Source organism: Blennius ocellaris (genome assembly GCF_963422515.1).
Source record: "Blennius ocellaris genome assembly, chromosome: 11".
Classification (NCBI taxonomy): Eukaryota; Metazoa; Chordata; class Actinopteri; order Blenniiformes; family Blenniidae; genus Blennius; species Blennius ocellaris.
Window position 1 is genome coordinate 5,515,445 of NC_137660.1, and position 15,806 is coordinate 5,531,250.

General features: G+C 46.9%; 1 protein-coding gene across 1 annotated transcript; it reads left to right on the plus strand.

Moving 5' to 3' along the window:
* Positions 1 to 1,078: 1,078 nt before the first annotated feature.
* Positions 1,079 to 12,621, plus strand: deaf1 (DEAF1 transcription factor). The gene is made up of 13 exons (XM_080504921.1): positions 1,079 to 1,464; positions 2,805 to 2,899; positions 3,136 to 3,262; positions 3,792 to 3,941; positions 4,023 to 4,162; positions 5,261 to 5,326; positions 5,406 to 5,450; positions 5,524 to 5,647; positions 6,855 to 6,992; positions 8,800 to 9,092; positions 9,191 to 9,289; positions 10,200 to 10,289; positions 12,327 to 12,621. The coding sequence occupies exons 1-13, from the start codon at positions 1,275 to 1,277 to the stop codon at positions 12,426 to 12,428; spliced, it is 1,659 nt and encodes a 552-aa protein (XP_080361047.1). The 5' UTR covers positions 1,079 to 1,274; the 3' UTR covers positions 12,429 to 12,621.
* Positions 12,622 to 15,806: the final 3,185 nt, after the last annotated feature.

A 15,806-nucleotide genomic window follows, 5' to 3' on the forward strand; every position in this document is an offset into this window, starting at 1 on the left:
AGCACCTTGTGACCCCTGTGAGGATGAAGATGGATGATAAAATATAAATACAAAAGCAGGAAATGATAATTAATTGCAATGAACACTTACCATTAATCAAATAAATGTGCTGACACTTTGAGGTGTGCCACATTTATTACTCAATAAAACAACACATTATATCAGCGGCGAGGAACCGGCCCACCAGAGGCTCACAATAGTGAGACCCAAGCTGAGATATTACTAATGCTGCCATGAAAGCTATTAACATTAACATTAGCCTCAAAGGTGCTGTGAGAATTATTTTATAAAAACACCCATAATGCAACAGCTATAGGTTTTTTTTTTTATATACATTTCACTGTTTTCTGCATCAGGTTGAATTAAAATTGGCTTTATATTGAGATTGTAGATATTTTCTGTAGTAATTGTTTGGTTTTGTGAAAATATAGACATTATTATAGCACTAATTTACCAGTCGAAGACTATCTTTACAAGGAGAAATTAGCCTGTATGTGGCCCCTGATCTGACATGTGTTTGACACCCCTGCACTGTGTGATAATTGACTGATAATATAGTTGTGTTTTTTGGCACCACTGAAGCTACTTATGTGACTATTATTCTGTTGAATAACTTAATAAATGGACTGAAGAAGCAGATGTGGAAGAGAGGGGACATGTCCAGCCTCACATCAAAGTTCAGCAAAGAAAGAAAAACATTCAGACTCTCAACCAAGAGTGTGTGTTTATATATAGTGACGGCAACTGCTGTTACACTCATAGTTTTGCATTTAAGCTTTTCTTTTTCAAAAAAGGTTTTTCTTTAATTTTCATACAAACGTGATATGATTATTAATTGAATTGTGGATGGGCAACGCATGTTTGAATACATACATGTTTTGAAATATCATGTTTTAGTTTAAAATAAAACGTCGTTAAAGAGAAATGAAATAGTGAGGCGTGTTTTACATTTGGTCACGTGACCGCCGCTCTCTCTCGCCTCGGCTTGTCTCGCGTTCTTTCGGCTTTTTCCGGTATGTCCCTCTGCCGAGACTTCGGTTCAAAACAAACAACAAGCGGCCCTCCTTTTTCCGTCTTTGCTGTCGCTCCCCACGTTAAAAATACGTTTGCGTTAAATTTCAGGAGAAAATATCGCTGATTTTCCACTTCAGCTCGTTGCGCGTCTCCATCTTCGGCGCTTCCTCGCCGGTTCGTGCCGGGTTCGGCTTTTCTCGGATCCCGCTCTGCGCGCGGCTGCTCGGCCATATTCGGCTATTGTCGTTCGACTCGGAGTTATGGACGAAGCGGACTCGGCCACGAAGGCGCTCGGGCTGGATGAACCGCCCCTCGACGGGCCGGTGGAGGGATCGGATACCGAGTCGGAGGCCGAAGTCACAGCGATGGCGGTGATGGGAGAACCGGGAAACATCGACATGGGAGCCGAGTCCCTGCCGAACCCGGACGAGGCCGAAGCTGCATTCGCGGGTAACTCGGGCTTCTCGAGCCGAAGGAGGCCGAGGCTCTTCGGGTGGCGCCAAAACACAAAATACCATGTTGATGATGAAAGTTAAACAGAAACAAGGTTTATGACACAGCACGGCTGGAAGAAGCAAACTTTAACAGACTTTAATGCACATGCTAAAAACAAGCCACTTATGCAGGTTGTCATTTGTCAATATAATAAACTAAACTACATTTCTTTTGTATTTCTGTTCAGCACACATGTATGAGGATATGTTTAAATAAAGAAAATATCAGTTAAATTTAAGTTATTTCTTTATATATTATATTTGATATGTGTATTGCTTTATATGACACAGGCTAGTTTGCAGTAGCACTTGTAAACACTGGTAGATGAGATGAACAGGATGGTATCTGTAAAACTAAATGCTACACCAATCAGTCATCCTTTCCTACGGAGCATCAATAGAGCGATGACACAAAAAAGGAAGGACAAGTGAGGAGGAAATACTCAGAATAGGATAGAATGGGGGAAGAAATGCATTTAAAGTTATATTTAGGATGAGTGTCAAACATACAACCACAACCAGAAAGTCCACAAAAGTGTAAACCCCTGCTTAAACTGTCTGAAAACAAACAAACAAAAGAACAGCTGTCTCTGGTTTATTCATTTGGGATGACACTGGTTTTAGAAATAATAGCAGACACATCTGTAGATTGAGGCGTCAGGGATGCAGCGCTGTTGTATTTTCGTTTCAGAGTTTCCTTTACAAGGCAACTTTTCAGAAACACTGAAAATGTAGTTTTCACATTGTGAGTGCCAGTGGGTGCTGTTTGTTTTTGTAATGAAACCACACACAAACATGACTTTGTGGTTTCTTCACTTGTGATGACAGTCTTTATAAGGAACAGTGGACACAGCACTAACACCTGTGGACTGAGACGTCCGGGATGCAGCATTCAAAGGTTATTATAGCAACGTTGGGGATGTGACGTGCAGAAAACCTGCATCACAACAAGAAACACTGTTGCAGTTGTACACAGAAGAAAATACACAGAAAACAGTCAAAAAATGTTCAAAATACATTTATTTGGCTTTAAAAATGTCCAATTCAGGTGGACTATTCACAACATCCCTTTATCTCTTTGCACCAAAACAGACAGATAAGAAGAGTTATTTAAAGGTACGATTTTGAATGAGCTTCCCCTGCTTGATTCAGAATGCAAACTATTTAATAAGACATTTAAAACAAAGGGTCAAAAACATATCAAGACAGAAATATAAAGAAAAAAAAGCAGAAATAAATGCCAGACCTTCTCACATGTTGTGACACTAAGAACAAACTTGTCCTGTGGTTGATCAGAGGTGGCGGTGACGGTGGGGGACGTTCACAGCCCGGAGGACAACGTCTTCACCACCACGGTCGCCACTTCAGGAAGTCTCCCCGAACACGTTCTGGTAACACACACACACACACACACACACACAGAGAGAGAGAGATAGAAAGAAATTGTAAATTGTAATGACAGGTGATTCATCTCATTTAGTCAAACTCGTAATAAAACGTAGTCACCACTCTGCGCTCACGATTGAAACTCTAGGTTGGAGATTTGCAGGAGGCTCTCTCCACTCAGACATGTGAACCCCTTGTGCTCACTCGGTTCACTCCCGGTGGTCGTGTGCTTGTGCTGCAGAGCGGTCGGACCACCCTGCAGCTGGGAGATGGACTCAACTCCCAGAAGGCCACTCTGATTGTGGTTCACACTGACGGGAGCATCGTGGAAGCAGCCGGACTCAAGTCGGCCACCACCATCGCCTCAGGTAGTCATGACCACACATCCAGCTTGAACAGGATCCTTGCAGAAAGGAACTGTTGAACCTGGAGCAGACAAGTCGACCCACCATGCTGCTAACTGTCCAGTCCAAGCTCTTGATTGATGCAATATAATAATAAAGACATGCTTAAACTGCTGCTCCACACATTTTGCACAAAACCATTATAAACAGTAGAATTGAGGTATTCTAGTGCGCGGTTGATCTTTTTCACCATTCAATGAGAATTTATTTGAAGGTAGAACAAACGATTATTATCATTATGATTATTATTCGTACTATTATTAGGACTAACATTAAGAATAATAATTTGATATTTATTATTATTATTATTATTATTATTAATAATAATACACGTCAAAAGATACAAAAAAACACATCAAATCATATCGCGCATGCACACATACATATATGATGTGAACTGCAATGATTTTGACATAGCTGGTATAGATAATAGAAAGAATATCTCGGCATTCAGATTTGACTGCTCTGCACCTCTTTGCCTCGCCCATCCCAGGTCCACAGACCCCCCCCACCCCGATGACCCCCCCTCAGGAAAAAGAGTCCTACTCCAAGTACAACTGGGACTCTTCGGTGTACAACAGCGAGCTGCCGGTGCGCTGCAGGAACACCAGCGGAGTCCTCTGCAAGAACCGTCTGGGCTCAGGTGAGTCGGAGTGAAATGGAGTGACGGTGTTGGTAGATTTGTCCCCCGCGTCCCGAGCTGATGGTCCCGTCTGATTGTCAGGTGGGAAAGGCCGCTGCATCAAACACAACCAGCAGTGGTTCACTCCCACTGAGTTTGAGGCGCTAGCAGGGCGGGCGAGCAGCAAGGACTGGAAGAGGAGCATCAGATATGCAGGAAGACCTCTGCTCTGCCTCATACAGGTACGGCCTGCGACCACGCCGCCACGCTGCACCGCCACGCTGCACCGCCACACTGCACCGCCACACTGCACCGCCACAATGCACCGCCACGCTGCACCGCCACGCTGCACCACCACACTGCACCGCCACGCTGAACCGCCACACTGCACCGCCACGCTGAACCGCCACGCTGCACCGCCACACTGCACCGCCACAATGCACCGCCACGCTGCACCACCACAATGCACCGCCACAATGCACCGCCACGCTGCACCACCACAATGCACCGCCACAATGCACCGCCACGCTGCACCGCCACGCTGCACCACCACAATGCACCGCCACGCTGCACCACCACACTGCACCGCCACACTGCACCACCACACTGCACCACCACAATGCACCGCCACGCTGCACCGCCACACTGCACCACCACACTGCACCACCACAATGCACCGCCACACTGCACCGCCACACTGCACCGCCACACTGCACCACCACAATGCACCGCCACACTGCACCGCCACAATGCACCACCACACTGCACCGCCACACTGCACCACCACAATGCACCGCCACGCTGCACCACCACAATGCACCGCCACACTGCACCGCCACACTGCACCACCACAATGCACCGCCACACTGCACCGCCACACTCCCCCTCAAACTGCCTCCTCATGGGAAGCCAGCATCAAACATGTATCACCACACGTATCCATCAAAAGGTCTTACATTTGGTGATACGCTTTGTGACATTATGCAACCCTTTAATTTAGACCCTGCTTTGGATTAAATGAAATGAGGGTCTGTGTGAGCATGCGTTCACAGGTGATCTAAAGACAGGCGTGAACAGGCACCAGACTGCTTCCTGAGGTGGCGAGGCAGCGTCTGACCACAGGCTTTGCACACGACACGAATGCGTCCCGGAACGGCGCGGGAACATTTGATAAATGTCGTTAGGTGTCAGACACCCGAAGCCTTGTTTAGTAAAGGCGTCTTAGTGGAACAGCTCAGTGTTGACTGAAAGCTGAAGTGGATGTTCAGGAGAATGACTTCTTTCAAGATGACTTTTTATTGTATTTGAAGCTGAAGTGTGACTCTGAAACGTGTGTTTAGGAGCGCATCCTGAATCCTCACGCCGCTTCCTGCACGTGTGCGGCCTGCTGCGACGACCTGACAGCGGTGAGGCGAACACCACATCTCTTAGAGGAACTAGTGTCCTATAAACCGTCGTTTGATTTTCTGCCTCTCGTCTTGACAGTGTCCGAAGGAGGGCGGGCCTGTGGCGCCTGAGACCATCACCATGGTAACGTAGAAGACGCTTCTGGAAGCGGCCCAGTGTTTTGAGTCCGTCTGACATGTGTTGTTCCACCGTTCAGTCCGGGCCGGTGCGACTCTTCGTCCCGTACAAGAGACGGAAGAAGGACAGCGACCTGCCGCTCGTTCCCACCAAGAAGGAGCTGCCGGCCCCCAAAAACATCACCCTGACGCCGGCCGCCACCTGTGAGACGCCACAGCCTCGTCACACCACCACGTTGTGTTCTCTTTATACCTGTCTGACTCCTCCTCCTCCTCCTCCTGTTCCTCCTGCTCCTCCTCTTCCTGTTCCTCCTCCTCTTCCTCTTCCTGTTCCTCCTCATCTTCCTCCTCCTCCTCTTCCTCTTCCTGTTCCTCCTGCTCCTCCTCTTCCTGTTCCTCCTCCTCTTCCTCTTCCTGTTCCTGTTCCTCCTCATCTTCCTCCTCCTCCTCCTCTTCCTTATCCTCCTCTTCCTTATCCTCCTGCTCCTCCTCTTCCTCTTCCTGTTCCTCCTCTTCTTCCTCATCATCTTCCTCCTCCTCCTGCTCCTCTTCTTCCTCTTCCTGTTCCTGTTCCTCCTCATCTTCCTCCTCCTCCTCCTCCTCCTCTTCCTCCTCCTCCTCCTGCTCCTCCTCTTCCTCTTCCTCCTGCTCCTCCTCTTCCTGTTCCTCCTCTTCTTCCTCATCATCTTCCTCCTCCTCCTGCTCCTCTACTTCCTCTTCCTGTTCCTCATCATCTTCCTCCTCCTCCTGCTCCTCCTCTTCCTCTTCCTGTTCCTCCTCATCTTCCTCCTCCTCCTCCTCCTGTTCCTCCTCCTCTTCCTCATCCTCCTGCTCCTCCTCTTCTTCCTCATCATCTTCCTCCTCCTCCTGCTCCTCTTCTTCCTCTTCCTGTTCCTGTTCCTCCTCATCTCCCTCCTCCTCCTCCTCTTCCTTATCCTCCTCTTCCTCTTCCTCCTGCTCCTCATCTTCCTGTTCCTCCTCTTCTTCCTCATCATCTTCCTCCTCCTCCTGCTCCTCTTCTTCCTCTTCCTGTTCCTCCTCTTCTTCCTCTTCCTGTTCCTGTTCCTCCTCATCTTCCTCCTCCTCCTCCTCCTCTTCCTTATCCCCCTCTTCCTCCTCCTCCTGCTCCTCCTCTTCCTCTTCCTCCTGCTCCTCCTCTTCCTCTTCCTGTTCCTCCTCTTCTTCCTCATCATCTTCCTCCTCCTCCTGCTCCTCCTCTTCCTCTTCCTGTTCCTCCTCTTCTTCCTCCTCCTCCTGCTCCTCTTCTTCCTGCTCCTCCTCATCTTCCTCCTCTTCCTGCTCTTCCTCTTTTTCCTCCTCTTCCTGCTCCTCCTTCTCCTCTTCCTCTTCCCGCTCCTTCTCTTCCTCTTGTTCTTCCTCCTCTTCCTCCACCTCCTCCTCCTTCCTCCAGTCACAGTGTCTCCATCAGGACAGTTCACCACTTCGGGTGCGTTGACCTTTGACCGTGCTCCAGTGGGCGATGCGGCGGCGGCGGCGGCCATCATGTCGGAGGGCTCGCTGCAGAACGAGGTGTTTGCCAGCACTGCAGGTCGGTTCCATTTTCACACTCCTTCTTTTTCCTCTGAACTCTGAGGGACGTGTAACGAGAGGACGAAGCCCCCCCCCCTCCCCCCACCCCTCGCCCAGGCCCCCCTCGTCGCCCCGCCAGCCATCCATCATTCTATTAACTAATCCCCGGAACGCTGCGATTGGCTGCTGCGTCGGGGTAATGAGCTCTCGGGAGACAGCCGCTCGGTGGACTTGCATGTTTGACTAATGAGGCGCCATCACTGCTTCAACCCCGAGACGTTGAGCCGGAGAGAAACACCAACATCTGAAATCGCCAGGCGGATCTTTACAACCTAAAATCAAGAGAGTGGAGTTTTCACACTTAAAACACAAAACCTCTTAAACATTTAAAACGATGAAGTGTCCAGCAGCGTGTGATCCGGCTTCCTGTGGACGTGTCTCCGTCCTTCACCCCGAGGTAACGAGCCCCGGCCCTCGGTGCCGCTGCTCCTCAGGTGGAGCGAGGGAGGGATTCAGAGACGTCTCTGTCCTCAACGCCGAAGCCGTTGCTGCTCATCTCACTTCAAACGTGGCTCACAGAGGCAGCAGGAACAATCCCAGCGTCCACATTTCATCACTTTCATCTCCACTCAACCTGTCCTGCAACAGCACTTGTCTTCACGGCTGCTTTCTCTGCAACTTTAACAACCAATTCACTTTGCTTCTTAAGTTACTCGCCTCATGAACCTGCCCGCGATTTAGATATATTCATCTTCCCCTATGAAGTGTTTTCCACTTTTGACTGCAAAAATTCAATATCAGACTGATTCAGTTAATGGTGTGATTATGTTCTATTTAAATTCACTTTATTCTAATTTGTACATTTTTTGTTTAGTCCACTCTCATGTTTATTATCTTATTTGAAACTTATTTGCTTCATTTATAGATTTGGAAAAAAAACTAAATTCTCCCATTTTTGGTATTTTATTTGTTCCTTTTTGTTAATGAATTTAATTTCAAAATAAATATTAATGTAATTAATAAAAACATGAATAATCACCACAATAATAATAATAGTAATAAAATGGTATTATCATTAATGTATTTAGTTTTAAATGTACTAATGGCATATGGCTAAATATAAATAAATAAATAAATACATACATAAATATCATCCCTGACTGCTGGATGTCACTGTATGACAACAGAAAGCTTTTACTGTACCTCAGAAAATCGTCCATGACGAGTGGATTTTCTCCGTAATTAAAAGAAGAGACTTTTACTGTGATATACAAAACAAATAAGGCTAATTGTGGGCTAAAAGCTGAGGAACATTTGACAGAAGGTTTGAAATCAGCATTATCAACACTGCAGGTGCATCTGGATAGGGAAAAATAAATTAGACTTATTTTTGTATTTCTCCTCTTCATGACACAGATAAGACTTAGAATCTAGTGATTATGGTAATTCAGGGTCGACTACTATATTTTCTCGAGTGTAAGTTGTAACTTTTTTTTTTTTAACTATCTGGCTGCTCATGCAACTTCTATTGAGAACCAAGTTATAGTATATCTAAATATAGTCGTACATACCGTCTGGGACCACTGGGTGTCACTGTATGACCACAGAAGATGGAGAAAATGAAGAAGGCTAATCGCAGGCTAAAAGCGGGGGCCAGAGTTGCGGAATAAGTTGACAGAAGGTTTCAGAAGAGCTGCTGGACCAGAATGATGAGTAGTTGATCAGCATACGGAGAAATAAATGTGTGTGTTCTCCACCAGCTGATGTGTGTTTTGGAATATGAGACAAACTTTGTGAGCTGTGGTTGGATCTGCCTCCTCTCTCAGTGCTCACTGCATTGCCGGCGTTGGCCATGACGCCTCAGCCGGTCCAAGCCAAGGTGGCGGTCGCTTCAACGACGGTGGCGTCGCCGCCCCCACCGGCGGCGGCGGCGGCGGCGCTGGTCACCGGGCTGGACGCGAGCCCGGCTGGGGGGGGCCAGAAGAACACCTGGCTGTACCTGGAAGAGATGGCCAACACACTGCTGAGCAACGTCCAGCAGCTGAAGAGTCTGATCGAGCAGGCCAAACACTCCGTGGGAGAGCCTGTGGGGGTCAAAGGTCAGAGCGGGAGGAAGGAGGTGAGAGAGCGGCGCATCACATCCGAGCAGAATCTTCTGGTAGAAGCTGTTTCCTCTGTTCTTTCTCTCATTCATCGTGTCCATGTGAATGTTTTCAGTGCGGGCTCAGTCAGGCCTTTCACAACCAGATCACCTTTCAGCCAACGGACCAATCAGATTCCAAGCGGAGCTCTGACATCACTGAGATCATCATGAATGTGAGACACACACACACGCCTGAGCAGTGTTTTGAAATGAAATTCTTTGGCCTTGTTTAATACACGTGATTTATAAGGTGGAAGTAATAGAACATAGCGTCTCATCCAATCTCAAAATACCAAATTACTGTTATTCAGAGGAATTGAGGAAATACGACCACAATTTGTCAAGCGAGTATAATTGTTAGGGTTTTTTTCAATGTTTCATTAGTATTTTGAAAAGACTGGAAGATGCTATCTGGATGCTAAGTCAGTGCTAAGTGTGTGTTAGCTGGATGCTAAGCGGGTGCTAACTGGAAGTTAAGCGGCTGCTAGCTGGATGCTAAGCGGGTGCTAGGTGTATGCTAAGAGGGTGCATGCTGGATGCTAAGCGGGTGATAGCTGGATGCTAAGTGGGTGGCAGCTGGATGCTAAGTGGGTGCTAGCTGGATGCTAAGTGGGTGCTAGCTGGATGCTAAGCGGGTGCTAGCTGGATGCTAAGTGGGTGCTAGCTGGATGCTAAGTGGGTGCTAATTGGTGTAGTTGTGTTGGGTGTTAGACGTTATTTATACTAGAGTGACATGATAAAAACACTCACGCTTTAATTGTTCTTTTACTTTATAAAAAACAAAAATAGTTATGAGGTCTGTTAAAGCACTGCAAAAAACTAAAACATGAAAAGACATTGTAAAGCCTTACATTAATAAAATGTCAAATGGTTAAGCTAAGCTTTGAGGATCATACAAAAGTAGTTCTTAAAATCAATCTTGCCTTCAACCTTGAGGAGTTGACAGGCTCAGAATCCTCCATGACAAGTTGCTGGAGTTTGAAAGAGCTAGAGAAAGGCCTCTTCCTCCTCCTCTTCCTCCCCTTCCTCCTCCTGCTGCTGCTGCTTTCTCATGTTTCCTGTCCTGCTGTGTGGACTCTGCAGCAGATGTGTGTGAACTGCGGTCGGATGGCCACCAGTGAGTGCACGGGCTGCCACAAAGTCAACTACTGCTCCAACTTTTGTCAGAGGAAGGTAAGAATCAGAAGAGAACACACCTCCTCATGCAGAGAATGTAAATGTATGTGTGTGGAGCTCAATGTCAGAGTCGCAGGGCTAAAGTCTTGTAAACATGACGGAATAATGTCGCGGCCAGAGGCACAAATCTCAAAGATCCCATTGTTACTGCCAGAGGTTCTGCAGTGAATGTCTCCCAGCAGTCTGATCTTCTCGTAGCGTCACTAGAAAATAGTCCCGGGGCCCTGAACCGGACCGACTCTCAACTTCATCAAACAGAAAGAAGGGGAAAGTCCTGCATTCTTGTTTAATGTTGGAGTAGAAGAATCAGTCCTGGTCAGAAATAAAAATAACCCCCAGGTTCCTCACACTGGTTCTGGATGTCAAAGTGAAACCATCCAGTGTGACGACTATATTTTTAGATAATTATAATAATTTCAGTTTTATCTGAGTTCAGGAGCAGGAAGTGATGGCTCATCCAAGATGACAAGCTTCTAGTTTAACAAGTTTATAATATTTATTTATAATAGTATAAAAGTAATATTCTCTATGGGAATCATAGAGAATCAGAAGAGTATCGGTCCCAAGACAGAATCCGGTTGGAACTCCGTGTTTAAGTTCAGTCTGAAGTGAGGAGTCCTTAACATGAATGAAACCTGTCTTATAAATATGCTGAACCTTTAACCTCGTGATGAAATGTTACTGTCTCTGCAGTAGGATGTTATGATCAATAGAATTTAATGCAGAATATCAACGGTGTCTTCTACGGTGGCCCTGAAGTGCAAACCACAACAACAAATTGAAAAACACAACGACATTAACTTTAATGGAAGAGCAGCAGACGAGCTCTCTGATTGGACGACGGAGCCGTTCAGCCTTTGAACCGGAAGTTATTCTGCCTGGAGCACGAATTTCAAAACATGGAAAAGTTTGGTGACTCCTCTACCGACTCTTTCTCACAGCTTGGACAAAACATTGTTCCTCCTTTCCTTCCCGATATTTTCTCCTCTTGAAACTAAACGCGCCACAAGAGAAATGACCTCCGGTTCATAAGCGGTTCTGTCCCGTCGTCCAATCAGCGAGATCTCTCTCTGCCAACTGATATCTACCTTTTCTGTTTAAGTTACCGTCTTTGTGTTTTTTCATTTGTGTTGTGTTTTTCAATTTGCAGTTGTGTTTTTCAATTTGTTGTTGTGTTTTTCAATTTGCAGTTGTGTTTTTCAATTTGTTGTTGTGTTTTTCAATTTGTTGTGTTTTTCAATTTGCTGTTGTGTTTTTGAATTTGCAGTTGTGTTTTTTCATTTGTGTTGTGTTTTTCAATTTGCAGTTGTGTTTTTCAATTTGTTGTTGTGTTTTTCAATTTGCAGTTGTGTTTTTCAATTTGTTGTTGTGTTTTTGAATTTGCAGTTGTGTTTTTTCATTTGTGTTGTGTTTTTCAATTTGTTGTGTTTTTCAATTTGCTGTTGTGTTTTTGAATTTGCAGTTGTGTTTTTTCATTTGTGTTGTGTTTTTCAATTTGCAGTTGTGTTTTTCAATTTGTTGTTGTGTTTTTCAATTTGCAGTTGTGTTTTTCAATTTGTTGTTGTGTTTTTGAATTTGCAGTTGTGTTTTTTCATTTGTGTTGTGTTTTTCAATTTGTTGTGTTTTTCAATTTGCTGTTGTGTTTTTGAATTTGCAGTTGTGTTTTTTCATTTGTGTTGTGTTTTTGAATTTGCTGTTGTGTTTTTGAATTTGCAGTTGTGTTTTTTCATTTGTGTTGTGTTTTTCAATTTGCAGTTGTGTTTTTCAATTTGTTGTTGTGTTTTTCAATTTTCTGTTGTGTTTTTCAATTTGTTGTTGTGTTTAATGAATTCCTGTTTTTGAATTTGCTATTGTGTTTTTCAATATGCAGTTGTGTTTTTCTATTTGTTGTTGTGTTTAGTGATTTGTTGTTGTGGTTTGCACTTCAGGGCCACCGTAGTCTTCTGATGTACTCTGACACAGCAATGTGTGACACGAGCAAACGGACCAAACTCCTCTTCACACAATCTGACCACAGCCGGTTTCTCTGTGCAGGACTGGAAGGAGCATCAGCACTCCTGCTGTCAGACAGCAGGGGGCGTGGCAGGTCCAGAGGAGGAGCCCATCACCACTATAGACATGGACAAAGTGAAGTGAAGACCAAGAGGCAGCAGGAAGCTGAACATCTCCCATGTCCTGCCACACAAAGCATTCATCTCAGCAGCAGCAATAATTTATTACCTGAAAAAACTCCTGAATCAGTCTGGTTTGATTTGTCAAAAACTATTAAACTTAGAATGAGACTGTTTTTAAACCAGCAGCCAGTTTTACATTTTTTTCATCTTTAGCCTCAATCATGTTTTTTATTGTGTTGCGTCTTTCTTCGGGGATTACTTTTTCCTCTGCGGTGTTGTTACACTTTCTTTATGAATTCTATTTCTAAAAAAAAAATGCTAATAAAGTAAAGGTATTTTTGTCAAGCTGTTGAAGCATTCCTCTTTCTGATCTCAGGTTGTCATGGAAACCCTGGAATAACAATGTTGACGGAACTGTTTCATCCACTTTGAAGGACCAGGTGCTACACTTGTCCAGTAATGCTGAAAACTGCGAATACTGTCTGAATACTTTTGTAAAGAGAGAATTGAGTCCGTCTGTCTGGTTCAAACCATCGCTGCAGTGAAGCACAGCGGTGGCAGTATCATGCAGCTTGTTAGCATCGCCATGACGACGATGATGATGAGGAGGAAGAAAATTAGCTCCAGGCTGAAACCCTATGGCTCACTTTCTTGGGTCGGGTTCTGCAAGTTCTCCCTCCTCTGATTCTGGTTCTACATGTTCCTCCTCCTCTGGGTCTGGTTCTACATGTTCCTCCTCCTCTGGGTCTGGTTCTACATGTTCCTCCTCCTCTGGGTCTGGTTCTACGTGTTCCTCCTCCTCTGGATCTGGTTCTACGTGTTCCTCCTCCTCTGGGTCTGGTTCTACGTGTTCCTCCTCCTCTGGATCTGGTTCTACGTGTTCCTCCTCCTCTGGGTCTGGTTCTACGTGTTCCTCCTCCTCTGGGTCTGGTTCTACGTGTTCCTCCTCCTCTGGGTCTGGTTCTACATGTTCCTCCTCCTCTGGGTCTGGTTCTACGTGTTCCTCCTCCTCTGGGTCTGGTTCTACATGTTCCTCCTCCTCTGGGTCTGGTTCTACATGTTCCTCCTCCTCTGGGTCTGGTTCTACGTGTTCCTCCTCCTCTGGATCTGGTTCTACGTGTTCCTCCTCCTCTGGGTCTGGTTCTACATGTTCCTCCTCCTCTGGGTCTGGTTCTACGTGTTCCTCCTCCTCTGGGTCTGGTTCTACGTGTTCCTCCTCCTCTGGGTCTGGTTCTACGTGTTCCTCCTCCTCTGGGTCTGGTTCTACGTGTTCCTCCTCTGGGTCTGGTTCTACGTGTTCCTCCTCCTCTGGGTCTGGTTCTACGTGTTCCTCCTCTGGGTCTGGTTCTACGTGTTCCTCCTCCTCTGGGTCTGGTTCTACGTGTTCCTCCTCCTCTGGGTCTGGTTCTACGTGTTCCTCCTCCTCTGGGTCTGGTTCTACATGTTCCTCCTCTGGGTCTGGTTCTACATGTTCCTCCTCCACTGTGTCTGGTTCTACGTGTTCCTCCTCCTCTGGGTCTGGTTCTACGTGTTCCTCCTCCTCTGGGTCTGGTTCTACGTGTTCCTCCTCCTCTGGGTCTGGTTCTACATGTTCCTCCTCTGGGTCTGGTTCTACATGTTCCTCCTCCACTGTGTCTGGTTCTACGTGTTCCTCCTCCTCTGGGTCTGGTTCTACGTGTTCCTCCTCCTCTGGGTCTGGTTCTACGTGTTCCTCCTCCTCTGGGTCTGGTTCTACGTGTTCCTCCTCCTCTGGGTCTGGTTCTACATGTTCCTCCTCTGGGTCTGGTTCTACATGTTCCTCCTCCACTGTGTCTGGTTCTACGTGTTCCTCCTCCTCTGGGTCTGGTTCTACATGTTCCTCCTCCTCTGGGTCTGGTTCTACATGTTCCTCCTCTGGGTCTGGTTCTACATGTTCCTCCTCCACTGTGTCTGGTTCTACGTGTTCCTCCTCCTCTGGGTCTGGTTCTACGTGTTCCTCCTCCTCTGGGTCTGGTTCTACGTGTTCCTCCTCCTCTGGGTCTGGTTCTACATGTTCCTCCTCTGGGTCTGGTTCTACATGTTCCTCCTCCACTGTGTCTGGTTCTACGTGTTCCTCCTCCTCTGGGTCTGGTTCTACGTGTTCCTCCTCCTCTGGGTCTGGTTCTACATGTTCCTCCTCTGGGTCTGGTTCTACATGTTCCTCCTCCACTGTGTCTGGTTCTACGTGTTCCTCCTCCTCTGGGTCTGGTTCTACATGTTCCTCCTCCTCTGGGTCTGGTTCTACATGTTCCTCCTCCTCTGGGTCTGGTTCTACGTGTTCCTCCTCCTCTGGATCTGGTTCTACGTGTTCCTCCTCCTCTGGGTCTGGTTCTACATGTTCCTCCTCCTCTGGGTCTGGTTCTACGTGTTCCTCCTCTGGGTCTGGTTCTACGTGTTCCTCCTCCTCTGGGTCTGGTTCTACGTGTTCCTCCTCTGGGTCTGGTTCTACGTGTTCCTCCTCCTCTGGGTCTGGTTCTACGTGTTCCTCCTCTGGGTCTGGTTCTACGTGTTCCTCCTCCTCTGGGTCTGGTTCTACGTGTTCCTCCTCTGTGTCTGGTTCTACGTGTTCCTCCTCTGGGTCTGGTTCTACGTGTTCCTCCTCCTCTGGGTCTGGTTCTACGTGTTCCTCCTCCTCTGGGTCTGGTTCTACGTGTTCCTCCTCCTCTGGGTCTGGTTCTACGTGTTCCTCCTCCTCTGGGTCTGGTTCTACGTGTTCCTCCTCCTCTGGGTCTGGTTCTACGTGTTCCTCCTCCTCTGGGTCTGGTTCTACGTGTTCCTCCTCCTCTGGGTCTGGTTGTGCAGGTTTCTTCCTGTTCTTCCAGCGTCTCCTCTGCCTGCTCATGTGGAAATGTTGGTTTTGCCTGACGGTCCGGTGCAGTGCCTGTTGAACTTGACACTACAGAAATGAAAGTGAGTTGAACGACAGTGGAAATGTTGATGTTGATGTTGACAGCGTCACTCTGGAGATCGACGATCATGTCCTGTTGGTAGAAGGAGTCAAGTTCCCTACCAGTCATTTTCTTCTTCTCAAGTTCATCTTAACTTTCCTTGCCAAATCTTTAATCCACGATAAAATTCACGTTTATGTGTTATTTTCAGTCTTCGGAGTCACACCAGCGGCCTCCTCGGGGAGACGGTAGGTCTTCATTCAGTTGTTTCCGGTCCGGCGCTCAGCTGATGTGCGCCGGCTGATGAATCCTTTCGGACATTATGACATTTGATTGCGGTGCAGCTCAGGCCCAACGGCACTCAGGTGCCCCCGCCCACCCGGACCCCCACCTGCAGACTTGATGAGCTGGTTTTACTGACGAGGCAGTGCCGTCTCTACAGGGAGCTTTAAAACTGCTCCCCTCCGTCAGGCTGACTGAGGAAATCTGCTCAG